The sequence below is a fragment of the Aquarana catesbeiana genome, linkage group LG06 (genome assembly GCF_042186555.1).
Source record: "Aquarana catesbeiana isolate 2022-GZ linkage group LG06, ASM4218655v1, whole genome shotgun sequence".
Taxonomy (NCBI): Eukaryota; Metazoa; Chordata; class Amphibia; order Anura; family Ranidae; genus Aquarana; species Aquarana catesbeiana.
Window position 1 is genome coordinate 37,722,219 of NC_133329.1, and position 27,320 is coordinate 37,749,538.

Sequence of the window (27,320 nt, forward strand, 5' to 3'; positions counted from 1 at the left end):
AATTTACAACACAAGGAAGAGAGGGATGTTGCTATAAACTGAAAGCAGATATCAGATGGCAGGAGACAAGCGGGTGCCAGATTATCAGCCACACAACTGATGAAGACTAAGTCCGTACAATAAACTGCCTAACAGGGCCTTAGTCATAGTTATGACTAAGGCCCTGTTAGGTAGAAATGCGTCAACTTGTCTGTGAGCTTTTATCCCTGTGGAGGGGTTTATCAAAGGAAGATTTAATTGCAGCTTTCTGGTGTGCTGATCGATTTGTATGTAGATAAGAAATTTGCCCCAGGTTTGAAAACAAATCTACTCTATAGGAATACAATAGTTGCATGGAGAGAGTTGAGAAAAAAAAAACAAGGAATGTCTCTCCATGTTACAAAGTATTTGCCAATTCAGGATCATCCATAATTCCCACAGTGTAGAGAGTATGTAGCTTTTCAACCCTGGAGGCAAAATGGGCTGATTACAGCAGGTTAATTGTACCATAGTTGTCAGGAATCAGCAGCAAGGATGACCACATCTTCATGGCTACAGTAAATGCTTTAAGTGAAACCAAAATCCATCCAAACACCAGCACACAGTAAACATAAAAATATAAGTGAACCAAAAACCCAGCAACAGAATACCTAACTAATCAAACAAACAGAAAGTAAATAAACAGAAAGCAGATAGGAAGGGGGAACCAAAGCTAGGATCAGGAACAAGGGAAAGCAGGTACACGGTGGCAGGGTACAGGGTTCATGGCAGGAACAAGATCAGGATCAATGACAAACAGAATCTGGCAACAGCAAAACACTGCGAGAGATACTAGTAGAGGAGGACCTAAGTACCCTCCCAGCAGCCAACATCAGATTGAAACTGATTACTGGGATCTGCTGGGAGACACCTGCTGGTGAACACCGGAACTACAATCTTCTGCTCTAGGCAGCACAGTGCCACCAGCAGGTGATCCAGGTCCTGACAATAGTAATCTTTATACATCAAAGTCTTCTATTGCCATAGATTTCCATGTAATGTAATATTCCAAGGTAGCACTATCTCTATTATCTATAAATGTCTAGTTATTTGGGGTCTTGATAGGACTCATGCTTTTAGGCCCACTTTTTTGGACAAGCTGATAGGAAGTGGCAACTACTCTACAGTATATCTGATATATATCTTCCCTTGAACGACACTAAATTGGTTGAAAACTTCTTAAAAAAACTGGAGTGCTTATTCTCCCCATTAATCATTGTGAAAAATTACTGGAGGGATATAATACAGTTCTGAATATCATTATAAATGAGAGGTGGAGATAAACTCAGTTTAATATTATACATAGAGCATATATTCCTTGCATAATATAGCCCTCTTATATGAATGCAGAAATATGTCCTATATGTAAAAGATACACCCACAGTATCTCACAAAAGTGAGTACACCCCTCACATTTTTGTAAATATTTTATTCTATTTTTTCATGAGACAATACCGAACAAATAACACTTTGCTACAATGTAAAGGAGTGAGTGTATACCTTGTATAACAGTGTAAATACGCTGTCCCTCAAAATAACTCAACACACAGCCATTAATGTCTAAACTGCTGGCAACAAAAGTGAGTACACCCCTAAGTGAAAAATGTCCAAATTGGACCCAAAGTGTCAATATTTTGTGTGGCCACCATTATTTTCCAGCACTGCCTTAACCCTCTTGGGCATGGAGTTCACCAGAGCTTCACAGTTTGCCACTCCTCCATGGAATCACGGAGCTGGTGGATGTTAGAGACCTTGCACTCCTCCACCTTCCATTTGAGGATGTCCCACAGATGCTCAATAGGGTTTAGGTCTGCAGACATGCTTGGCCTATCCATAACCTTTACCCTCAGCTTCTTTAGCAAGGCAGTGGTCGTCTTGGAGGTGGGTTTGGGGTCGTTATCATGTTGGAATACTGCTCTGGGGCCCAGTCTCCAAAGGGAGGGGATCATGCTCTGCTTCAGTATGTCACAGTACATGTTGGCATTCATGGTTCCCTCAATGAACTGTAGCTCTCTAGTGTCGGCAGCACTCATGCAGCCCCAGACCATGACACTCCCACCACCATGCTTGACTGTAAGCAAGAAACACTTGTCTTTGTACTCCTCACCTGGTTGCCGCCACACACGCTTGACACCATCAGAACCAAATAAGTTTATCTTGGTCTCATCAGACTACAGGGCATAGTTCCAGTAATCTATGCCCTTAGTCTGCTTATCTTCAGCAAACTGTTTGTGGGCTTTCTTGTGCATCATCTTTAAAAGAGGCTTCTTTCTAGGACGACAGCCATGCAGACCAATGTGATGCAGTGTGCGGTGTATGGTCTGAGAACTGACAGGCTGACCCCCCCATCCCTTCAACCTCTGCAGCAATGCTGTCAGCACTCATACGTCTATTTCCCAAAGACAACCTCTGGATATGATGCTGAGCACATGCACTCAACTTCTTTAGTCGACCATGGCCAGTTTCAGAGTCTTGACAATCTTCTTATAGCCTAGGCCATCTTTATGTAGAGCAACAATTCTTTTTTTCAGATCCTCAGAGAGTTCTTTGCCATGAGGTGCCATGTCGAACTTCCAGTGACCAGTATGAGAGAGTGAGAGCAATAACACCAAATTTAAATCACCGGCTCCCCATTCACACCTGAGACCTTGTAACACTAACGAGTCACATGACACCGGGGAGGGAAAATGGCTAATTGGGCCCAATTTGGACATTTTCACTTAGGGGTGTACTCACGGATGTTATTCTTCCATTGTGGTCAAGTGAAAGCAATGGGTATTAGGAATAGCCAGATATCTAATCAGCAGTGGATTTATTCATATTTTTCATAACCGCTCAAAGAGCTATTATGAGGCACTGAGTTACTAGTGCATTCCCTACAGCCACCACATTAACAGATATAAATACATTGCTGTATATTTAAAAATTATTTGTGGAACTTTTGAATTATTCTCAAGTTAAAAAACAAACTAATGGCGCGTACACACGGTCGGATTTACGGATGGGAAATGTTGGATGTGAGCTTGTTGGCGGAAAGTCCGACTGTGTGTATGCTCCATTGAAAATTTGCTGTCAGACTTTCCACCATGACCTTTGAAAGTTACATAGAAAATAACAGATTAGGTAAAAAGGAAACAAAGGCCACAAACATTCAAAACAACCAGGTTGCGAAAAAGAGTAGGACTAAGTATTTAAGATATTCAACTGCCTGGTATGTTTTCTAGAATTATATATTGGCGCTAATTCATTTTTAGCTTGGTTGTAGATGGCAAGATACTGTAGAAGTAAATAATACTTTTGAGTTCTGAGCATTTCTTGTAATTATCATGCTACTGACTGCAGGTTCTCAATAAATGCATATACTGCAGCTGTGAAGGTGCTAGCTATAAAAAGCCATGGCTCGGTAGGGGGGAGGCTGTGGCTCCACACCAGGCCATGGCCCAGCAATCGTTGGACACTGCCTTAGAGGAAACTAATCACCGTTCTTTTGGCATACTTTTCAAATAATGTATTCATTCTGTTGTCTGCAAGTCTTTGAAGTCAAGAAGTTACACAATCGCATCATTTTACTGTTGAAACAGGGTGTGACATTAGCCCAAAGAAAACATCTGCACCTTACGGTATGGAAGCTTAGTGTCATATGAGGCACGGAACACTCCCTTTCTGATCACATAAGTGCAATTGAAACAATTTATTAAAAGAATTTCCTGGTGATACAAATGAGCTCATTATTTCCATAATTAAGTGTTTGTTTCTTTTTAGGGGGATTGTAAAAATGATGTCTGGATTTTTAGCCTTGCTCTTCTTCTAAGCAGTGTCCTGGTGTATAACAGCAGAGGAACCATCGACCAGGACGCGCTAGACAAGTTGAAGTATCCTTTTATAACAGACTATAAGAACACTCTAACTGGAGTACAGTATAGACCCAGGAAAGACAACCTTCCAAATGAAGACATAGCGATAAATGGTGTACAGTTTTACAGACTGCAAACATTTCTTTAAGTCTGAACTACAGACCAACGGCTAAATAAACATATGAATTATATACATAGGAATTGCAGGTCCATGCATCTGGCCGCATGTCATTGATTTCAACAGGCCTCATTCACACAGATGTACCGATCCATACACCCATGTGAAGGGCTGTCATTACCTGTGTGACATGCACAGATGTTTTGTGCAGCCCTATGAAGGCAGCCTATTGAGATCAATGCCAGCTCTGCCTGCACTAAGCTGGTTGGGGGGGGCAGCCTATGGATGCAGCTCCTGTGTCTGCGCTATACCCTAAATCAATGTTTCTCAAACCTTTTTGTCTTGCAGCGCACCAAAAAGATCTAAAAATTTTCACGGCACACCTGAAAAGATGTAAAACTTTTTGTGGTGAAGAACTTATTTATTTTTACATATATATTTAATTTAAAAATGAATGTGAAGGATGTGCCTGCGCTGCTTTCGAGAGCAAATCAGATTGAAGCGATTGTAATCTTCTTTGTACTTTCGCTTGCTTTTCATTTAACAGTTCCGGGCTTAATTAAGTATTTCTCCATTGCTAAATAATGAAAAAACTTTATTTATACGCATCAAAGTTGTAATGGAACGGTCTATATTATTATAATATAATTAGAGCGAACAAGTTCTCCCGAGATCTCGCACAAATCTCAGGCTACGAAAGGAACCAACGAATGACAGACTGACAGAGATTGCGTTTTTTATATATGTTACTTTTTTTAACTTTTGCGTCATTGATTTATCATTGAATTTTTTTGATATGTTCTAGGTTTCACAATGCTAGCAATTTTAAATATTTTTCAAAACTCCCACGGCACACCTGCAAATCTCACGTGGCCCACTAGTGTTCCATGACACACAGTTTGAGAATCACTGACCTAAACTGTCAACAATGATTCTACACTCAGTGTCAACAGGGGAGTGATGGATTTTTTACATGTATAGGATGATGGATCTTTTGCAGGTATGGGGTGATGGATCTTTTACAGGCATATGGTGAAGGATCGTTTTACAGGCACAGGGTAATGGATCTTTTACAGGTACAGGGTGAAGAATCGTTTTACAGGTATAGGGTGATGGATCTTTTACAGGCACAGGGTGAAGAATCGTTTTACAGGTATAGGGTGATGGATCTTTTACAGGCACAGGGTGAAGAAAGTTTTGCAGATATAGGGTGATGGATATTTTTACAGGTATAGGGTGATGGATATTTTTTACAGGTACAGGTATAGGGTGATGGATCATTTACAGGCATAGGGTGATGGATCTTTTAAATGTATAGGGTGAAGGATCATTTACAGGAATCGGGTGATGGATCTTTTACAGGTATAGGATTATGGATATTTTACAGGTATAGGGTGATGTGTCTTTTACAGGTATATGGTGAAAAATCTTTTATAGGTATAGGGCGATGGATCTTTTCAAGGGATAGGATTAAGAATCTTTTACAGGAATAGTTTTACAGCTATAAGATGATGATTTTACTGGTGTAGGGTGACAAATCCTTTACAAGTATAGGGCGGTGATCTTTTACAGGTATAGGAAGATAGATATTTTACAGGCGTGGAGGAATAGATCTTTTACAGGTATAGGGTGAAGGATATTTTACAGTCAAAGGGTGAAGAATCTTTTACAGGCATAGTTTCACAGGTATAGGGTGATGGATCTTTTAGAGATATAGGGTGAATGATCTTTTACAGGTATAGGGTGAATAATCTTTAAGAGGCATGGGGTGATGGATCTTTTACAGGTAAAGGGAGATGGATCTTTTACAGGTATAGGGTGATGGATCTTTTACAGGTATAGGGTGATGGATCATTTACTGGAATAGGGTGATGGATCTTTTACGGGTATAAGAAGATGGATCTTTTACAGGTATGTGGCAATGGATCATTTACAGACATAGGAAGATGGATAATTTGCAGGTATAGGGTGATGGATTTTTTACAGATATAGGGAGATTCATCTTTCACAGGTATAGGATGAAGGATCTTTTACAGGTACAATATAGGGTAAAGGATAATGTACAGGTATAGGGTATGGACGTTTTATAGGCATAATGAGATGGATCTTTTACAGGTATAGGGCGGTTGATATTTAACAGTTATAGGTTGATGGATCTTTTTTTAAAAGCATAGGATGGTGGATCTTTTGCAGGTACAGGGTGATGGATCTTTTAGATCCAGAGTACTAGCTGGTGGATTGTGTCTCTTCTGGTGGGCCAGTTTGAGCCTGGCAATAAATAGATAGCTAATTAGCTGTACCTCCTTATTAATATTCAACAGATTTGTAGGCGATGTCTCTAATTTAATAAAAGTAAAAGCAGGAAAAAAAAAGGAGGAGAACGAGGAAGACTATTCCACACATTTCCCCATCTTTATCTGGGCGGTGAGAGACTTTCATCTGGAACTAATAATTGATGGGAAGCCAGTCACTGCTGATGACTACATGGAAAATGCCTTAAGACTTAAACGAGGTATCTAATATGGATTATAGAGTCTGAAAAAATATTTTGAAGTATTGCATTGGAACCATTATATCAAAGAAAGGAAACAAAAGGAAAGAAGATGACTCGCCAAAAAACTAGTAGTGTAGCTGAAAGGAATGCCATCTGATTTTGAACTATGTGCAGGCAGTAATATTTGTAGTGTCAACATTAGGGATGGGCTTTATGTTTGGGTCGAACATGAGTTCGACTTGAGCATTGGTTGTTGGCCCGTTCGCCGAATAGCGAACAATTTGGGGTGTTCGCAGCAAGTTCGAAAGCCATGGAACACCCTTTAAAAGTCTTTGGGAGAAATCAAAAGTGCTAATTTTGAAGGTTAATATGCAAGTTATTGTTATAAAAAGTGTTTGAAGACCTGGGTCCTGCCCCAGGGGACATGTATCAATGCAAAAAAAAGTTTTAAAAATGGCCGTTTTTGCGGGAGCAGTGATTTTAATAATGCTTAAAGTGAAACAATAAAAGTGTAATATTCCTTTAAATTTCATACCTGGGGGGTGTCTATAGTATGCCTGTAAACTGGCACATGTTTCCCATGTTTAGAACAGTCTGACAGCAAAATGACATTTCTAAAGGAAAAAAAGTCCTTTAAAACTACTCGCTGCTATAAGGAATTGTCAGTCCCGGCAATACACATAAACGTTCATTGATAAAAACAGCATGGGATTCCCCCACATTGGAACCCCGAACCAAAATTTAAAAAAAAATGTGTGGGGGTCTTCCAAAATTCCATACCAGGCCCTTCAGGTCTGGTATGGATTTTAAGGGGAACCCCGCGCCATAATTTAAAAAGAAAACGGCGTGGGGTCCCCCCAAAAATCCATACCAGACCCTTATCCGAGCACGCAACCTGGCAGGCCGCAGGAAAAGAGGGGGGACGAGAGAGCACCCCCCTCCTGAACTGTACCAGGCCACATGCCCTCAACATTGGGAGGGTGCTTTGGGGTAGCCCTCCAAAGCACCTTGTCCCCATGTTGATGGTGAGAAGGGCCTCATCCCCACAACCCTTGCCCGGTGGTTGTGGGGGTCTGCGGGCGGGGGGCTTATCGGAATCTTTCCCCTCTTTTCCTGCGGCCTGCCAGGTTGCGTGCTCGGATAAGGGTCTGGTATGGATTTTGAGGGGGACCCCCATGCCATTTTTAAAAAAATTTTGGTTCAGGGTTCCCCTGTGGGGGAATCCCATGCCATTTTTAACAATGAACTTTTATGTGTATTGCCGGACCGACAATTCATTATAGCTGCGAGTAGTTTTAAATGACTTTTTTCCTTTTAGAAATGTAATTTTGCTGTCAGACTGTTCTAAACACGGGAAACATGCGCCACTTTACAGGCATACTATAGACACCCCCCAGGTGTAAAATTGAATCCCTAGTCAACATAACTAGACTGACTTGTGATAGGCAGAAATGCTGGACACAGAGCTGGTGAATGACCAATGCTTTGTGGCGAGATAGAGGTTAGCTTGTTTCTCTACTAAGATCATCTATCTTTTAAAATCTTCCTATAGTAGCATTGCAAATATGTCCCTCGTGTATTAATGAATACATAATTTTGCTGCTCCTAGGACCTCAGAAGGGGAGATCTCCCCTGACTCTTGGGACTGCTGTGACAAGCTGAGATCACATTTTCAGATAACCATTCACTGTCACCTCCTTGTCTCGATCCTGTATATATTCCACAAGAGAATTTCACAAAGAGAACTGGAGAAAAGTTTTTGCTGCAATGAACGGCATTACAGTTGGGGCATGTGTATACCCCCGTATAGCTGCCTTTGCAAGTTAGGGGGGTAGTTTCAGGGGTAGTAAAAACATGGCTCAGCTGGCTGTTTTTACTGCCCCAACCACAAATGTAAAGTCGGCCAAGAGAATCAATAATATTAACAAGCAACGCTTGTCATCCGAGCCCTGATTGATAAGTGTAGACCACCTGTGACCAAATAGGGCAATATGGGGCAATTCCAGCCATTTGAGGCATTCATTACTGCACCCAAAAAAGGGAAGTTCCACTTTTACTCCCCCCTCCACTGCCACATTTGGAGCTTTTTGAGGGGGGTGGGGGGAATGGGTACCTGGTTTTGACAGGTACCCTCTCCCACTTCCGGCTTAGATTGCAGCAGCAAACTGAGCCATAAGTTTGGCCCCCTTTCTTCCCTTGCAGTCTTCTGGGAGACATCACAGGTCCGAGAAGACTATGGGTGGGACCATTAACAAGACGCAGCAGAACTCGCTCATGTGCAGTAGGTAACTGGCTGATTGAAGAATCGACTGGGGTGAGGACATTGTTGGATCTAAGGGCATGTAAGCACATTTGTGAGGTCAGTTAGCAGCTACAGTAGCTTCTGATTTATGTTTTTTTTCGGGAGAAGCCTGAAGTTCCACTTTAAGGGCCTTTTAACTGATCCGTTTTTGATGCATTTTTGTCGTAAAAAAATGAAAAATATATTCCTTTAGGTCCTATGCAACTGTTCACACCAGTGCGCTGTGGGTTCAGTGAATTTTTAAAAGTCTTGTATTCTGCATCTTTGGTGCGCTTTTTGAGTCACATGCGCATCTCCCATTGACTTCTATAGAAAACACACCAAAAACACATAAAAAAACTCCTCAACAACCAACGTGGTGTGCTTTGGTACATTTTTTGAGTCACATGTTTAGGTTTCATAGGTACATGAATGACATCAGCAATCCAGAAAATACGGCAAAAATGCATCAAAAATGTACCAAGAGCGCACCAAAATGGTGTGAAAGCACACTTAGAAATCTGCTTATAAACATAGCTCATTATTATTTCTTTTATGTGGAGGAAAAAAGAATGAGAGTACTCAGGGTTCACTACTGTGACATCAGGTGAGAAGTCCATCAGATCTTGCCCTTGGATGATACCTTATAGCAGTGGTTCTCAACCTCAATCCTCAAATACCCCCAACGGGCCATGTTTTGGGAACTTCCCTTAGATAAATAGGGCTTATCAATGTAAAGGAAAACCTGAAAACATGGCCCATTAGGGGTACTTGAGTACTGAGGTTGAGAACCACTGCCTTATAGGAAAGGCCAATATCTTCCCGTCTGTCAGTCTTGGTTAGTATCAATCTGTTTTTGAACAGCTAAAGAAAATATTAGTTAACGTAACAGGTAATGTAAAAGTGGTGACCAAAATTTATGAAAATAAGGGGCCCATTTACATTTTTATAGGGTATTAACACATGTTATGATGGACATTTCTATGTGCTGCATCAAGGCAGCACATTCAAAAGAACGGGTTGCTAATGTGCCCAAAAGTTGTACAAAGTTGGATGTGTTTTTTTTGTGTTTTTTTGATCAAAGACAATGCACTGCAACCATCATTTCTTCACATCTTATTACAGTTAAACCAAACAAAAAGTTGTCCAAACAGGACGAAGAATTTAATAAGGTCAGAAAAGTTGTCCGGAACTATTTTGGAAAGCGCAAATGCTTCACGTTTGCTTTACCAACGGCTGACAAACAAATTCTTCATAAACTGGATGAAGCATCTGATAGTCAACTCAATTCCGAATTTGTGGCTCAGAGCAAGAAGTTTTGTAAATATATTTTTAAGAATGCCAAAGTTAAGAGACTGGATGTCACAGTCACAGTCAATGGAGAACGTGAGTGCACGTGAGGAATTTTCAACAAACTGTAGAGTGTATTTTATAGAGAAAAAAGTTTTCCAGGGATGTGATACAAATCTAATCATTTAATCCATACAAATATACACTATATTACAAAAAGTATTGAGACACCTGCCTTTACACGCACATGAACTTTAGTGACATCCCAGTCTTAGTCCGTAGGGTTCAATATTGAGTTGGCCCACCCTTTGCAGCTATAACAGCTTCAACTCATTTAGGAGTGTGTCTATGGGAATGTTTGACCATTCTTCTTGAAGCACATTTGTGAGGTCAGGCACTGATATTGGACAAGAAGGTCTGGTTCGCAGTCTCCTCTCTAATTCCCTCCCCTTGCTTTGTGCACAGTCATGTATGTATTGGTTTATATACTGTGCTGCACAAAAAAGTAGCCTTGGGGGTCAGTCCCATATGGTAAACCCCACCAATTGCCAAAAAGTTCAGCTTTGTTTCCCTAGCATCCAAGGAGACAGGATGTTTCCCAACCTACACTTTGGTTAACAATTTTATATTCTATTTTTTACCAGGATTCAATTAACAACTGAGTGACAGGCTTAGTTCTTTGTGGTCCACCCAGTTCAACTGCCAACGAATGCAAACACTATATATGTTTAGTCTGCTGCAAAAGCCATGTTTTAAATGCAACAATTGCATTTTATGCTTAGCCTGTTGTGACAGCCATGCTTGAAATTCAACAGTGACATCCCTGAGGTGTTTGCACTAGAAACTAGACCAGTGGTCCCTGGCTGCTTGTCACAGTTGGCTCTTCAAGGCTGCAGGGCCCTGGACCCACTTCCAGGACCCCTTTTGCATACTCTCCCAATGTCAGTATCAATGTCTTTACTTACTGGTCAGAGAGGTGGTGAGGGGGTTGCCTTAACGGTTTCATATGGCTTTTTCTGGGGCACAATTGGTGCTGGGAGTGGACACCCTGCAGACACATCTGCATTTTTATTTCTGAAAGCTACTAGCAGCCCTGGACATTCTGAACATAAAAGTTCACTCTCTTTTTTTATGGGAAATATGTTGCTGAGGAGGTGAACAACCTCTCACCAAGTCATTCAGTGTGTAGAGTGGAGCTGCTGACTGCCGTAGATCGGTGGGCTGCAGCTACCATTGAGACCTCAGGCAGCAACCCTAAAGAAGAAAGTTTTGTGTATTTATCAATAGTTAAACAACATTCACCTGTTAATGTAGGATCATAATTCCATACCAAAACACAACCAGATCTTCCTACATACTTTTGCTTATAGGTGTCCCTCATTCCCATCTCAAAAAGCTGGAAGGCATGCATAGATTATATTTCATTCATGAAAGTTGTACAAATGGCTACTCTGGATGGATGAGGGGAGTGGAAAGGATGGGCATAGTCAGGCTCTCTTGATAAGGGCCTGTCACAGCCCCCTTAGTTCTACAACGTACTAACCTCAGCTGAACCAGAAGATTACAGCAGTAGGAGCAAGGGGATATCATGAGAGGAAGATTTGGCTGGCCGGTAAATTGTGAAAAGAGCAGCCTTCAGCCATCAAAGACAATTATATTTCTGGGAGTTGCTCTAGACACAAACAGGAATTTGGAAGACTAGCCAATGAAAACATTTCTATCCATAAAGACTAAAGTGAGGAATGCAGTGGCTAACAGAATCAGAATCCCAATGTTTGAGCTTTCTGGGATCTTTCACTCCTACAATGTCAATTGTAAAATGGTTACACTGGTCACTCTGGCCTTCGGAGAAAGGGCTTGTGGATAAGTGGAAGGGGTGCAGTGCATGGGGAGGGGGGATCTACAGGGCTTCTTATGTATACACCGGGATGCCCGACAAAGTACAGCCCACAAGAGAACAAGAAATAAAGAAAGAAAAGGTCTAAGGAAAATACAAATTCATGTAACATCATCCTTTATTGCAAAACTTTAGTATATCACATTACAACTAGGTGATCTCCTTATAAAAAACAACTCACAAGAGCCCTCTGCCTGCAGGAAGTTTGTATTGATAAGCCCACCCTCTCCATTCATAGATATAGCTCCCAACTGTCCCTGATTTTGAGGGACTGTCCCTGATTTGGAACAAAGTCCCTCTGTTCCTCTTTCCTCCTCATTTGTCCCTCATTTTGGTCTGATCTATATAGTTGTATCGAAAATGCACTTTTTTTTTCAAAAACTGTTTCCCAGTGCTAAACCTTTCATCCAATTTCTAAATTGCTGCATTTGTAAATTCCAAAAGCCAATATAAAGGAATAATAGTTGTAAAAAAAAAAAAAAAAAGGTTTAACTAATCTTTTTTTTATGTATAATTCTCTTTTAATGGGGGTATGGCAGGGGGCGTGTCCTACACCTACATACTTTTGCTAATAGGTGTCCTTTATTCCCATCTCAAAAAGTTGGGTGGTATTCATAGATTATGTTTCATTCATAAAAGTTGTAGAAGTGGCTACTCTGGATGGAAGAGGGGAGTGGAAAGGAAGGGCATAGTCAGGCTCTCTTGATAAGGGCCTGTCACAACCCCTTAGTTCTACAACAAATTAACCCCAGCTGCACTAGAAGATTGTAGCAGGAGTAGGGGGGGTATCATAAGAGGAAGATTTCAGCAAAAGGAGGACACAGCAGCACAAGGGACACATCCCCCTGAAGGTAAGAAATGTCCATTGTGCTGATCTTTTTTTGTTTTGTTTTGGGTAAACATAAGTTTTAAAGGGGTTGTCCCTCTGCTAGGGAGTTCTCGGCTGTTGATTGGATAGATTGATAGCAGAGCAGCCATTGGCTCCCTCTGCTGTCAATCAAATCCAATGACATAGCCAACGGGGGAGGGGCCGAGTCCTGCATTCGGCCTCTATGGACGCCGAATGCTGGATTCGGGGGTGTGCCCGCAAGGTAACCCCCCAGGAGAGCGCTTCTCCAAGGGGGTTATCTGATTCAGGAAGGAGCCGAGAGAGCCACCGAGGGACCCCAGAAGGACACTCTGTGCAAAACAAGCTGTACAGTGGAGGTAAGTAAGACATGTTTGTTGTTTTTTTTTTTTTTTTGAATGAACCTTTAGTGTCACTTTAATGATACACATTTTTCTCTTTTAACTTTTCTTGGACTTAAACTGCAAGCCCTGAGCCAGAGCTTAAAACACATATGAGGAAATCCTTATCACTATTTACACAATGGAGGGATTTACTAAAACAAGAGCATTCAAAATCTGCTGCAGCTCTGCATAGAAACCAATCAGCTTCCAGATTTTATTGTCAAAGCCTAATTGAACAAGCTGGAGATAGAAGCTGATTGGCTACCATGCACAGCTGCACCAGATTCTGAGAGTTACAATTTCATGTTATAAAATGCAAATATTTTTCTTTGATTAACTTCACCACAGATTTAATTGCTTTTGGTTAAACTTGAATTTTCAAATATGTAACTAAACTTTCAAAAAGATATACATTTCTTTCACTCATTTTTAATTTTTGTAGGATTGTGTGAGCTGGCAAAAATTTACACTGAGGCTATATGCACTTCTAAGATTGCCTGCATGGAGGACGCGGTGGTCTCTTTGTCTGACAAAGAAAACCAAAGAGCTGTTCAGGAGGCAGTACAGTACTATCAGGACAAGATGAAGGAATTTGAGTTGCCCACTGAAACAACTGCTGAGTTCTTTAATGCGAGCAAACAGTATGAGGAAGAAGCTCGGAAGTTGTTCATGGAAAAATCTTTCAGGGATACAGACCATAGGTTCCTCAAAGAATTTATGGTGAGTATAGAATACTAAAAATGTTATATCTATAAATTCTGTAATTGAAAGTATATAAAATTATAAATACATAAGCACGTTTCTCATCTGTCAGTCTTGGGGGAGATATTTGCCTGTTTATAAGTAGGGATTAGCTGAACACCCCCCGGTTCGGTTCGCGCCAGAACATGCGAACAGACCAAAAATTTGCGCGAACACGCGGATCCCGTTAAAGTCTATGGGACTCGAACCTGTGCTAATTTTAAAGGCTTATATGCAAGTTATTGTTATAAAAAGTGTTTGGGGACCTGAGTCCTGCCCCAGGGGACATGAATCAATGCAAGAAAAAGTTTTAAAAACAGCTGTTTTTTTCGGGAGCAGTGATTGTAATAATACTTAAAGTTAAACAATAAAAGTAAATATTCCTTTAAATATCGTGCCTGGGGGGTGTCTATAGTATGTTTGTAAAGTGGCACATTTTTCCCGTGTTTAGAACAGTCCCTGCACAAAATGACATTTCTAAAGAAATAAAAGTCATTTAAAACTGCTTGCGGCTGTAATGTAATGTTGCCCCCCCCCCCCCCCGGCCCCTTACCGGGCCCTTTGGGGCTGGTATGGTTATTAAGGGGAACCCGCAAATTAAAAAAAAAGTCGTGGAGCCCCCAGGCCTTCTATACTCTGAACAGCAGCAGTATACAGGCGGTCCCTGGGTTACAAACAAGACAGGGACTGTAGGTTTGTTCTTAAGTTGAATCTGTTTGTAATTTGGAACAAGCACATTTTGAAGTGTAGCTCCAGCCAAAAAAAAAATTTGATTTTTAAGCTTTTTGGATAACATAGGGAAGGGTTATCAGCCTGTAACACTTGTTTTGCTGTCTGTGCCCCTGTTCAGAAGATTTCACCTCACTTTCTGTCCCAATGAGAATTGGATTTTGAAAATTTTGGGTTATTAGGGAAACAAGGATTGGTGATAAAGCATCAGTGGAGACACCTTTTTCCCATATTAACTCTTACAGGAGAGAATTCCCCTTCCTATGGGGTAGGTTTCTTCTCACTTCCTGTTGTCTCCCTCCGTTTGTAAGTAGGAGTCGTTTGTAAGTCGGATGTTTGAAAATAGGGGACCGCCTGTATATACTATATGGCCTGCCCTATACACTGTGTGGAAAATTGGGCCTTAGGTGTTGGTGGTACCAGAACACTGTAACCCCTCACAGTTACTCTTGGTGGGCGCTGGAATGGGCCCTGCTGTGAAATATTATATCAAGAATTGTAATTACATGTCCCTGTTAAACAGAGGCAGAAATAGTGGGCCTTAGGCGGTGGTGGTGACACAACACTGTAAAGCCTCACAGATACTTTTGTTGAGCACAAGAACAGGCCCTGCTGTGAAATATTTGATCAAAAACTGTAATTACGCGCCCCTGTATAACATATTAATTGGGCCTTAGGCAGTGGTGGTGGTGCCACAACACTGCAACCCCTCAAAGATACTCTTGTTGAGCGTAGGAACAAGACCTGCTGTTAAATATTTGATCAAAAATTGTAATTACACGCCCCTGTTAAACGGGGGCAGAAAAATTGGGCCTTAGGCTGTGGTGGTCGTGGCACAACACTGTAAAGCCTCACAGACGCTTTTGTTGAGTGCAGGAACAAGCCCTGCTGTTAAATATTTGATCAAAAATTGTAATTACATGCTCCTGTTAAACAGGGGCATCAAAATTGGGCCTTAGGCAGTGGTGGTGGTGGCACAACACTGTAAAGCCTCACAGATACTTTTGTTGAGCGCAGGAACAGGCCCTGCTGTGAAATATTAGATCAAAAATTGTAATTACATGCCCCTGTTAAACAGGACAGAAAAATTGGGCCTTAGGCAGTGGTGGTGGTGCCACAACACTGCAACCCCTCACAGATACTCTTGTTGAGTGCAGGAATGAGCCTTGCTGTTAAATATTTGATCAAAAATTGTAATTACACACCCCTGTTAAACAGGGGCATAAAAATTGGGCCTTAGGCGGTGGTGGTGGTGGCACACACTGTAAAGCCTCACAGATACTTTTGTTGAGTGCAGGAACAGGCCCTGCTGTGAAATATTAGATCAAAAATTGTAATTACATGCCCATGTTAAACAGGACAGAAAAATTGGGCCTTAGGCAGTGGTGGTGGTGCCACAACACTGCAACCTCTCACAGATAGTCTTGTTGAGTGCAGGAATGAGCCCTGCTGTTAAATATTTGATCAAAAATTTTAATTACACGCCCCTGTTAAACAAGGGCATAAAAATTGGGCCTTAAGCAGTGGTGGTGGTGCCCTGAACTGAAAATATTCCTAGAAGCTATCATCATTAAGATTGAGCAGGAATAGGATAGTCACTCAGCATAATAGGATAGTCACTCACCATATGCAGTCTTCAAGGGATCCCACATCCATAGAAAAATCAATCGGTTACATCAGAATCAGGTGCTTGGTAGCTGGTGATCCAAGACTGATTCATTTTTATGAATGTGAGCCGATCAACAGAGTCTGTGGACAGGCGTACTCTGTGATCAGTTACAAAGCCTCCAACAGCACTGAATGTGCGTTCAGAAAAAATTCTGGATGCAGGACAGGCCAGCAGTTCAATTGCATATTGAGCAAGCTCTGGCCAGTGGTCCATCCTCACGACCCAGTAATCCAGTGGATGCTCTGTTAGAAAGGTCTCCAAGTCTGCTCTTGCCCCTATATATTCCTGCACCATGTAATTCAGATGCTGGTGATGGTTGCTGGAACCGATCAGACCTGGGCACTGAGGACTGAAGAATTGTCCGAAGGCATCGGTCAGCCGGCCACCTTCTCCACCGCTCTTTCTGTGACTGAACGAAGCCTCAGCAACACATTGTCCAGCACCGGGAAATTGTAACCTCCCAGGCTCTGCATTGCACAAACCTTTCTGCAAGGCCTCCCAAAGATGTTTCATCCTCTGCTCCCTCTGCGAAGGCTGGATAAGTTCTGCAACCTTACCCTTGTAACGTGGATCAAGAAGGCTTGCCAGCCAGTAACGATCCCTCTCCTTGATACCACGAATCCTAGGGTCCTTGCACAGACTTTGCAGGATCAGGGAGGCCATGCAGCGTAGGTTTGCAGAGGCATTCCATCCTAAGTCCTCTGGGTCACTAAGGATCACATGATCCTCAACCACCTCCTCCCAGCCACGTATAACCCCATGGGTTTCTGTGGACTGGAAACATTCCCTTGATGACTGCTGCTGATGCTGGGTGTTATTCTCCACCTCCATGCTGACACAATCCTCCTCCTACTCCTCTTCTTCTTCTTCCTGTGTGATCGGCGGGCCTGCAGGAATAATAGTATCTGGATAAAAGGGGCCTTGAGAGGTAAGGAAGTCCTCCTCTTCCTCCCGCTGTTCTGCTTCAAGTGCCCTGTCCATTATTCCACTAATTGTGTGCTCCAACATGAAGACAAGAGGGACAGTATCACTGATGTATGCACTGTCACTGCTCACCATCCTCGTGGCATCCTCAAATGGTGACAGGACAGTGCATGCATCCTTGATCAGTAGGCACTGGCGTGGCAAAAAAAGCCAAGCTGACCCTGTCCTGGTGCCATACTTGCACAGGTACTCATTGATGGCCCTCTGCTGCATGTGCAGCAATGCCAACATGGGGTTCTACCTGGTGAGCATGTCACAAATGAGGCGGTTCTTGGGCAGGTCGCATTCTCTTTGAATGTCAGCTAGCCGGGCACTGGCATTATATGACCGGCGGAAATGACCACAGACTTTCCTGGCCTGCCTCAGGAGATCCTGTAAGCCAGGGTACCTGCTCAAGAACCGCTGCACCACCAAGGATATGAGCCAAACAGGGAACATGGGTCAAGTTCAAGTGTCCCTGTCGGAGAGTGGAGAGGAGGTTGGTGCCATTGTCGCATACAACCATTCCTGGCTGAAGCTGGCAAAGCATCAACCACCTTTGAGCCTGCCCCTGCAGAGCTGACAGGATATCTGCCCCAGTGTGGCTCCTGTCCCCTAAGCACCGCATGTCATCTTTTTGCCTGAGTGCTTGCATAGCCCCTTGACCACCTACGGAGCACCTCTGGTGCCTCTGCAGAGGAAGAGGAAGAAGAAGAGGGGGGGGGGGAGGAGAGAGCTGTGGCAGAATCACCACTACTAGTATTTTGGAGGTGTGGTGGCGAAACAAGCTCCAACAATAGTGAACCCTGTCCTGCATCCTTCCCAGCTGCCAGCAGAGTTACCCAGTGCACCGTGAAAGAAAGGTAACCTCACTGTCCATGCCTGCTGGACCATGAGTCAGCTGTAATATGCACCTTACTGCTGACTGCCCTGTTCAACGAGGCCAAGACATTGCCTTCCACATGCTGGTAGAGAGCCAGAATGGCCTTCCGTGAAAAGAAATGGTGTTTGGGAACCTGCCACTGAGGTACCACACGTTCCACAAATTCACGAAGGGGGCAGAGTCTACCATCTGAAAAGGCAGCAGTTGCAGTGCTAGCAATTTGGCCAAGCTAGCATTCAGACGCGAGCATGTGGATGGCTGGGACCGAATTTCTTTCAACGGTTTAGCAACTGGGGTAGGGAAATTTGCCTGCTAAAATCGGATGGAGGTGTACTGATAGCAGATTGGCTGCAAGTACTTCTTAGACCTATTGCTATACCTTCATTTTTCATTTTTCCGAGAGGATTGGAGGTATAGTGGGGATGGAGATCCCAGCTGATGAGGAGCAAGGAGAGGTCCGTCTTGTTCTTTGATGTGGGTCTTTTAAGTTCTGTTGCCAATGGACTGCATGGGGGTCATCATATGTCTGGTTAAGTATGTGGTGCCCAAGCGGCTGCTGCTTTGGCTACGCTTGATACGCTTCAGACATATGTTGCAAGCAGTAACAGTGCGATCTGCTGCACACGTGTCAAAAAAGGCCCACACCAAAGAACTTTTCAAAATATGTGGGGAGTCAGCAGCACCCTGCACCCGCTTAGCTCTGCGGTGTGATGCAATAGAGTGGCTGCCCTTGAGCTGCCCCCTGGAGGGCATCCTACTACCTCCTCCTCCTCTTTCTCCTCTCTTCTATCAGGCACCCAAGTCGAGTCAGTGACTTCATCATCCCCTCCCTCCTCGTCACTGGAGCAAACTTGGCAGTATTCTGAAGCTGGGGGAACATGACTCCCAGTTTCTTGACCTTCTTGGGCACCCCCTCTCTCTAGGCTGACATTACTCCCTTCCTCAACCTGGGTACCATTGCTGCGCATCCTCCTGCAGCATGTACCCGACACTATGATCGAATAGTTCGGGGCACTCCTCCATGCATGATGGTGGGGCTAGGGAAGGAGTGACTGTTGACATGGAGCCGATGGAATAGGCCGCTTTGGCAGCTGCATTGGCAGGAAAACTACTCTTAGCCTGGGTGACAGAGGATGAGGAGGATGAGGATGGCTTTGTTATCCATTCCACCAACTCTTCTACATGTTGTAGCTCAATAACACGGCCAGCTGCAGGAAAAAAGAACAAGTGTGCCCCACGGCCACGTGCTGATGATTCACCGTGTCCATGACCAGCACTGTCAACTGTAGACACAGAGCCTGCTTGCCCTCTTTTAGTGGCCTGTGAGTGTCTGCCTCTCCTTGGTGGCCTTCCGGACATGCTGTAAATTTTGTTTAGCGAAAAAACACTACACTGTATTGTGTACTGTGTACACCACCAGGAAAGTAGTATCAACTGCACTAGGGGTGCATGGTACTGTGTACACCAACAGAAGTGTAATAACAACTATGGGTGTACTGTATGTATTGTGTACTGTGTACACCACCAGAAAAGTAGTAGCACTAGCAACTGCACTAGAGGTGCACAGTACTGTGTACACCAACAGAAGTTTAATAGCGGTGTCTTTGGTAGTGGATCTACTATCAACTGTTATTGCATCATACATATTTGAAGTTAAAGACTGTCACTATATCATATCCACATGTGGTTGAGGATTGTCATCACACATGATTGAAGTTTGTCACTGACTTTTTTTGGACATCACACGTCCAAGTTCCTCTATTTATAGACATCACATGTCATAATAGAGGACTGCTTGGAGTTATTTGAGAAGTTTAATAACAACTATGGGTGCACTGTATATATTGTGTGCATCACCAGGAAAGTAGTAGCAACTGCACTAGGGGCACACGACAGAGGTGTAATAACAACTATGGGTGCACTGTATGTACTGTAGCTAAACTGTATGCAGTGGATATATATACAGTATATATATATATATATATATATATATATATATATATATATATATATATATATATATATACACACAAGACTGTCTGTGTGTGTGTGTGTGTGTATATATATATATATATATATATATATATATATATATATATATATATATTAAATACACTGCAGCTAACTGAATAATCTGCCTGCCTGCTCAATCTAAATGACACTCTCTCTCTGTCCACGCCAACAACACACTACACGAGGCCGACGTGCAGGCAGCCTTATATAGTGTGGGGCACCCTGCCTTTGGCCAATTATGGCTTTCTTAGCTGTGATTGGCCAAAGCATGCAGGTCATGGTGAATGCTCTGGCCAATCATCATACAGCAGTGCACTGCGCTCCCGCAGTGCATTATAGGCCTTTACACACCACTCAAATTTGGCGCAAACTGCCCATAATGTTCAGTTTTCGACGAACGGGCAAACAGCCAATGTTCGAGTCGAACTCATGTTCGACCCGAACAGAAAGCTCATCCCTATTTATAAGCAGATTCTGAATTGACGTGACTAGTGTGGTCTTCTGATGTTGTAGTCCAGTGATGGAGAACCTTGGCACCCCAGATGTTTTGGAACTACATTTCCCATGATGCTCAACTACACTGCAGAGTGCATGAGAATCATGGGAAATGTAGTTCCAGAACATTTGGGGTGCCAAGGTTCGCCGTCACTGTTGTAGTCCATCCTCTTCTAGGTTCTCCATATTGTGTGTTCATAGGCAGGCTTCCAAAGCACATTCCTGTAAAAAGCCGCTATTGGGTCGGCTGTGGACTTCATGTTAGTTTTAATAAATCCTGAGCATGCTCTCACTTTCTTATAACAAGTGAGGCATATTTGAAACACCATAGATTCAAGGGTATGTTTTCTAGGTAACATAAAGCACTCCTGTTGCCTTCATGATCAGGCCAATTTTTGCTCTTCGGCACTGTGCTATTTTAACTGCCAATTGCACTGTCATGCCACACTCTACCCAAACTAAATTTATGTCATTTTTCTTCACACAAATAGAGCTTTCTTTTGATTGTATCTGATTACCACTGGGTTTTTATGTTTTATGATATAATGAAAAAAACACAGAGATTTTTTAAAAAAACCCAATATTTTTTACTTTCTGCTAAACATTGCCAATAAAAAGTAAAAAAAAAAATCAAGTTTCTTCATAAATTTTGGCCAAAATGTGCTCTGCTATATGTTTTTGATAAAAAAAAAAAATCCCAAGGATTGCATGTTGATTGGTTTGTGTATAAGTTATAGTGCCTACAAACTATGGTATAGATAGTATCTCACAAAAGTGAATACACCCCTCACATTTTTGTAAATATTTTATGATGTCTTTTACTAACTATTACTAACTATTAAATTATAGGTATTGGAATTTCCTTTCAAGTTTGGCTGTTAGTGAACGTAACAAATATGAATTTATCCAAAGTTATGAATTATCCGAAATAACAAATGCTGCATCTAAATGAATGGAATGTAACAAAATAATAATAAATAATAATAAAAACTTTGTATTATTATTATTTATTATTATTTGTTACGTTCTATTCGTTTAGATGCGGCATTCGTTATTTCAGATAATTCGTAACTTTGGGTAAATTCCTATCCGTTACATTCACTAACAGCCAAATTTGAAAGGAAATTCCAATACCTATAATTTAATAGTTAGGAATGGCTATTATTATTAGTTAGTTAGTTATTTCAGATTTTTCAGATTTTGGATTCTCTAATTTTCGAATGTTCTCATTTCGGATTTTTACGAATTATTGAAATAACGAATACCACATCTGAATGAATGGAACATAATAAATTTGAATTTTTCCGAAGTTATGAATTTATTCGAAATAATGAATTTCGATCATAACGAATGACCCGAAAAACGAAAAATAAATAAAACAAAAACGAACACATTTTTCGGCAGTGCACATGTCTAGTATAGAGGGTAGTGGCAAAAGGTTCAGCCTTTGAGAGAGCTAGGGTTGCAAGCGCTGTACACCAGAGTCCTCTCTTGGGGCCAATGCTGTTTAATTTGTCTATGAACAATAGTGAGGTTCAAATTAAAAGTCCAATTTTGGTATTTGCTGGTGATACAAAATTATGCAGAAAAATAACTTTGGCACAATATGTAACAACATAAAAGGAAGACTTGGACAAAATAGGAGGATAAGCTGAGACCTGGGGTGGGGATACATTGGAAGAATTGGTGAAGGAAAAAGATAGTGGAGCAAAGAAAACAGAATACTGTTATGCACTGAAAAGGGAACATTTTGAGGCATAAATCAATGTTCTCAACCCTTTATAAAACACTGGTTCAGCCTCATCTAGAGCATGCAGTTCATTCTGGGTCACCAATTAACAGAAATAATGCCCTGGGATTACAAAGAGTCCAGTGAAGGGCAACAAAATGAATGAGGGTACTTTAGGACCTCAGATACAGTATGAGGAATGATTACGTAAATTCAAATTATTGATCTTAAAGAGGAGGCACTGTTGCCATTACAGCTTGATAAGGGGAAAGTTTTAAGCAGATGTTAGCTCTACCTTTAGAAAAAAACCCCTTCTAATGATGTAATGGGTGAAGTTAATGGCCATATAAATGCCAGCTGCGGGTGGGGCAGAGTGGTAGTTTGGGCTATGGAAACAGGATACCCCAGAGCTCCATAGATGTAATCCTGCACTAAGCTGATCTAAAAGGCCCTTTGCAGGGCTGAATTCTCAGTCAGGTTGGAACCAGTAGTCCTTCATTGTACCTGAGAACATCAAGGGCTGTCCACAGTCTGGAGCATCAGACAGCTGGAAAAAGTGCTGGCTGGTGGAGTACCGAGAAAAGGATATGTCTGGTTATTCCTCTACCTCTAGACAAAACTTGCAGTTAACTCTTGCATTGAGAAAAGGGACCTTCTTCAAAAGGTTTATTTTTGTTTTCCCCAGACTTCTGCTTTAACATGTGCCATTATCTGTAAATTCTAGAGATCATAGTATCAGAGGAAAGTAGCTGATGAGATGCTTCAGTCACATCTAGCACCGATAATTGTGTCATGGTCAGAGTTGCTAACACCATTTATTTTCCCTAATTTATTAATTGGTCAAACAACAACTGAAATTCTTGGGCTATGTTGTTAGGCTATTTTGATTATAAAAACAGTGCAGTGTATTTTTATTGAGCACATATTTTTAATTGGTATTGCAGTGTTAATTCTATGTGCCACTACAGGAAGCCAACACTTGTTTTGTTACTGTAAATCCCCCTTTTTTTACCTTCAGATAAATCTACTTAATATAGCAAATGAGTTTTGTGCCATGAATGAGAAGTTGTCTCAAGAGATATGTGAGGCTCTCATCAAGAAACATTCTGCCGACTTTGAGCAAGCTTTGCTTGATGGAACATTCCTTAAGTCTGGAGGACATGTAATGTACATGGAGAGCTTGCTAAAAATAGAGATAGCCTATAACAAAGAAAGTGGAAAAGGTGTAAAGGTAGGTGGCCCTATTATCATTCAAAAGCTGCACAATGTTAATGCATTATTAAATCACTCACTGTATTTTCTTTGACGCAATGCTACACCCTACGATCTCAGAAATGTACCCCAGGTCTATTATGATTGCCATTCTATCCAGTAATTGGAGCGTTAAATTGTTACTTCGGTTCTAAGATATCTTGAGCCTTCATTTTGAAACCTTCATCCCCTCACAATTCTCTTATCATGTACCAGGTGCTGGAGGCCAATGGAGAGAGGGCTTCCTTTGCAGCTAGGTTCCAGACTCTCCTCAAGGTGAGACAGGAGGAGTCGGGCACAAAGTAGCACGGGTCGCCTGTGAAGTTGCTTGCAGAAAATTTAGGAATATTGCTGTTGTGATGAACAGAGTCTGCAGCAGGTGGTACCTGTAAGGTATGACAGGTCTGTAAAGTCACTGAAATAATAGAGTAGTCAACACAAGCCAAGATCGTAAACAGGTGGGAAGCAGAGCAGACAAAGTCAGGTGGAAGCCAGGGTCAAACACAAGAAGCAGGCAGAGGGTATCCGTGAGACAAGCCAGGGTCAGGGACTGGAGACAGGCATATCACAGGAGCAAGGAATAAAAGGAACACAGGTAACAAGCTGAGATCGGTCAGCAATTTCAAGCACTGATACACTTCCTAATAAATGCCCATGTGACGTGCCCCCATCACTACACCTTTAATTTGATTGTATTGTTCCCCTTGGTGCCAGAAATAATCATTGGTCATGGCCATATTGAGTCCCTCCAGAATTAAATCATTCTGTTCCTGTTTTAAATGTTGGTGTATAACGACTCAACATCAACGGTTGCCAATATAGTAGAGTCATCAACCTCCAATTCCTGTGACAGGAGGATGACATTTCTGCTATCTTTAATGAACGCCCGCCCCTTCATTGCCAGTGGTTGAAAAAAAAAAGTAGAGTAAGTTGGTCCCACTAAGAATGGGTCTCCCTGGTGGTTTTACCCTATCCTTATGCATTTTGGGCAACTGGTAAATTGACAGCATATGAGGGGCTTTTGGGAATAGATATTTGGCCTCTTTTTTGTTCAAAATTCCCAAATCTTTCCCTTTTTCTATCCAATCTTTAAGTTTTTTCTTAAGTTTCAACGTGGGATCACCTTTTAGCTTCCTAGATGTTGTCCTATCCCCTAAAATCTTCTGCATTTCGATTTTATACTGGTTGGTACTCAGAATGACCAATCCTCCCCCCTTATCTGCTGGCCTGATGACTGTTCCTTTTCTTTCCTCTAGTTCCTTGATTGCCAATATTTCATTTTTATTCTTTTTATTTTTGGTCAACTTTAATTGTTTAATTTCATCTTGTACCATAGTTTTAAATACTTCTACATTTTTATTAGAAGTTGATTTTGGATTAAAAACACTAAATTATTTTTAAGATAGCTATGCGAGCCCAACGGATCATCATATTTCTCCTTCTGGTTATTTGCATTTAAAAAAAATGAATATTAAGTTTTCTAGAAATGTTTTCCACATCAATGTAAAGTTCGAATTTATTCATGAATTTTGCAGGGGAATATTTCAGTCCTTCTTTAGGAACCAGTACCATCCTCAGAAAAATGTGACCCAGCAAGATTAAAGTTCCCTGTATCTAGGCAGTTCTTTTTCTCTTTCTTTCGCCCGCCTCTACATCTTCTCATTCTTCTCTTACGTTTTGTGGGATTGGGGTATAATGAGGTGGGCAGTATGGCTCTTTCCAACCTTGAATAGAGTGAGTTGATTCCACTAAGAATGGGTCTCCCTGGTGGTTTGACTCTATCCTTATGCATTTTGGGTAACTGGTAAATTAATAAGGGCTCCCTTGTAAATAAGGGCTGCCTTCACTACGTTCACTTTATATTTATAAATTTACACATTTTTTCATCACTATGGATTTATTTAATTTTTTGGATACTAGACAGATTACTATCGAGGAAGTATTTTCACCCAATTCTGTATCTAGCTTTGATATAAATAAAAATTGTATTCAACTTAAACACACAAAGGAGAAAAAAATTAGGTCTTGGCGGGACATTATTACACTGGAACAGTATTTAAAAGAAAAAATTACATCAAGGAGCTTAAGATGGGATCTCAGTCCGAATGATGGGCTGAAGGACCCAAAATCTTGGGTCAGTTGGTATCAGTTCTTCAATGGATGTGAACAAAAGCTTATCAACTTAATTATTGATAGGAGAAAAACTTTGAGAGAGCTGATGGTCCCAAATTCTGACACAGAAGAATACAAAGCTAAAGCTCAACAATTGGAAGGACATTTTAAGAGATATGACAATGAAATTAAAAAGAAAAAAATCTAAAAATTTTAGAGAGATTCAAAGCAATATAAGGAAGTGAGCATTTATGACTGTCAAGATGATCCAAATTCCCTGGTTTCTAGGGAATAGTCACCTGAAAGAATGAGGGCTCCCCAAATACGGGAGGGGGTAAGCCCAATGGTGAATGGCGGTCAAACCACCAGGGAGACCCATTATTAGTGGGAACAACTCACTCTATTCAAGGTTGGGTGAATATTTAGATTTTTTTTTTCAACCACTGGCAATGAAGGGGCGGGCGTTCATTGAAGATAGCAGAGATGTCATCCTCCTGTCACAGGAATTGGAGGTTGACGATTCTAGGATATTGGCAACCGTCAATAGCTCCTGAATGGGCCCTACACAAACATTCAGAGTTAAAACAGGAACAGATTGATTTCATTCTGGATGGACTGAATATGGCTTTGACCAATAATTATTTTTGGCACCAAGGGGAACACTACAATCAAATTAAAGGTGTAGCGATGGGGGCAAAATATGCACCAAGCATAGCCAACATATTTTTAAACAAATGGCAAGAGAGGAAGGTTTTCCCAATGAATCGGCCAGAGTTGGTCAGCTATCATAGATTCATAGTCAATATTTTGGTAATATGAAGAGGATCGTAGGAAAGACTTAAGGAGTTTCTGACATCATTGAATTATAATGATTATAATATCAAACTAACAGCCAATTGGAATCCACTGGCTATACAGTTTCTTGATTTGGAGCTGTAAAGAAGTGGAAATCAGTTATGTACATGCACCTATTTTAAAGTAGTAGACAGAAACATTTATGTTTCCACCAGGGGTTGCCATCATCCTAGGCCAGTGATGGCAAACCTTGGCACCCCAGATGTTATGGAACTTCATTTCCCATGATGCTCATGCATGCTGCAGTGTAGTTGAGCATCATGGGAAATATAGTTTGCAAAACATCTGGGGTGCCAAGGTTCGCCATCACTGTCCTAGGTGGATTGGAGCAATTCCAAAGGCTCAGTTTATAAGAATTAAACATAATTGTTGTGACGACAAAAACGAGTATGTTCTTTAAACTGATAAATTAATAAACAGGTTCCATGAAAAAGTATATAAGATATCTGATTTATTAAAAACTAGAAATGAGGTTGGCCAAATGGAGAGAAAAAAATTTGCTAAAAAAGAATTTAAAAAGAAAAAAAAAAAAAACAGGATGAGATGGCCTTCATTTCAGGCTATCACACCCAATATAAAAGTGTGGAAAAAATGATACGCAAATATTGGCCAATACTCTTAAATTATCCCAGTTCATATGAACACTCCCAGAAAAGCCCATATTCATATATAGCAAAACCTCCGGATTACAAGATCAG

The 27,320-nt window shown here is 41.5% G+C and overlaps 1 protein-coding gene across 1 annotated transcript in view; it reads left to right on the forward strand.

The window, feature by feature from the left end:
- Window positions 1-27,320, forward strand: part of LOC141147945 (guanylate-binding protein 6-like) — an 80,084-nt gene that overhangs the window by 2,361 nt on the left and 50,403 nt on the right. Inside the window, exons 3-7 of the mRNA XM_073635103.1 lie at window positions 3,781-3,890; window positions 6,312-6,502; window positions 9,891-10,151; window positions 13,625-13,902; window positions 23,423-23,635. Of these exons, the coding sequence (XP_073491204.1) occupies window positions 3,781-3,890; window positions 6,312-6,502; window positions 9,891-10,151; window positions 13,625-13,902; window positions 23,423-23,635 (1,053 nt within the window). The remainder of the gene's footprint in view (window positions 1-3,780; window positions 3,891-6,311; window positions 6,503-9,890; window positions 10,152-13,624; window positions 13,903-23,422; window positions 23,636-27,320) is intronic.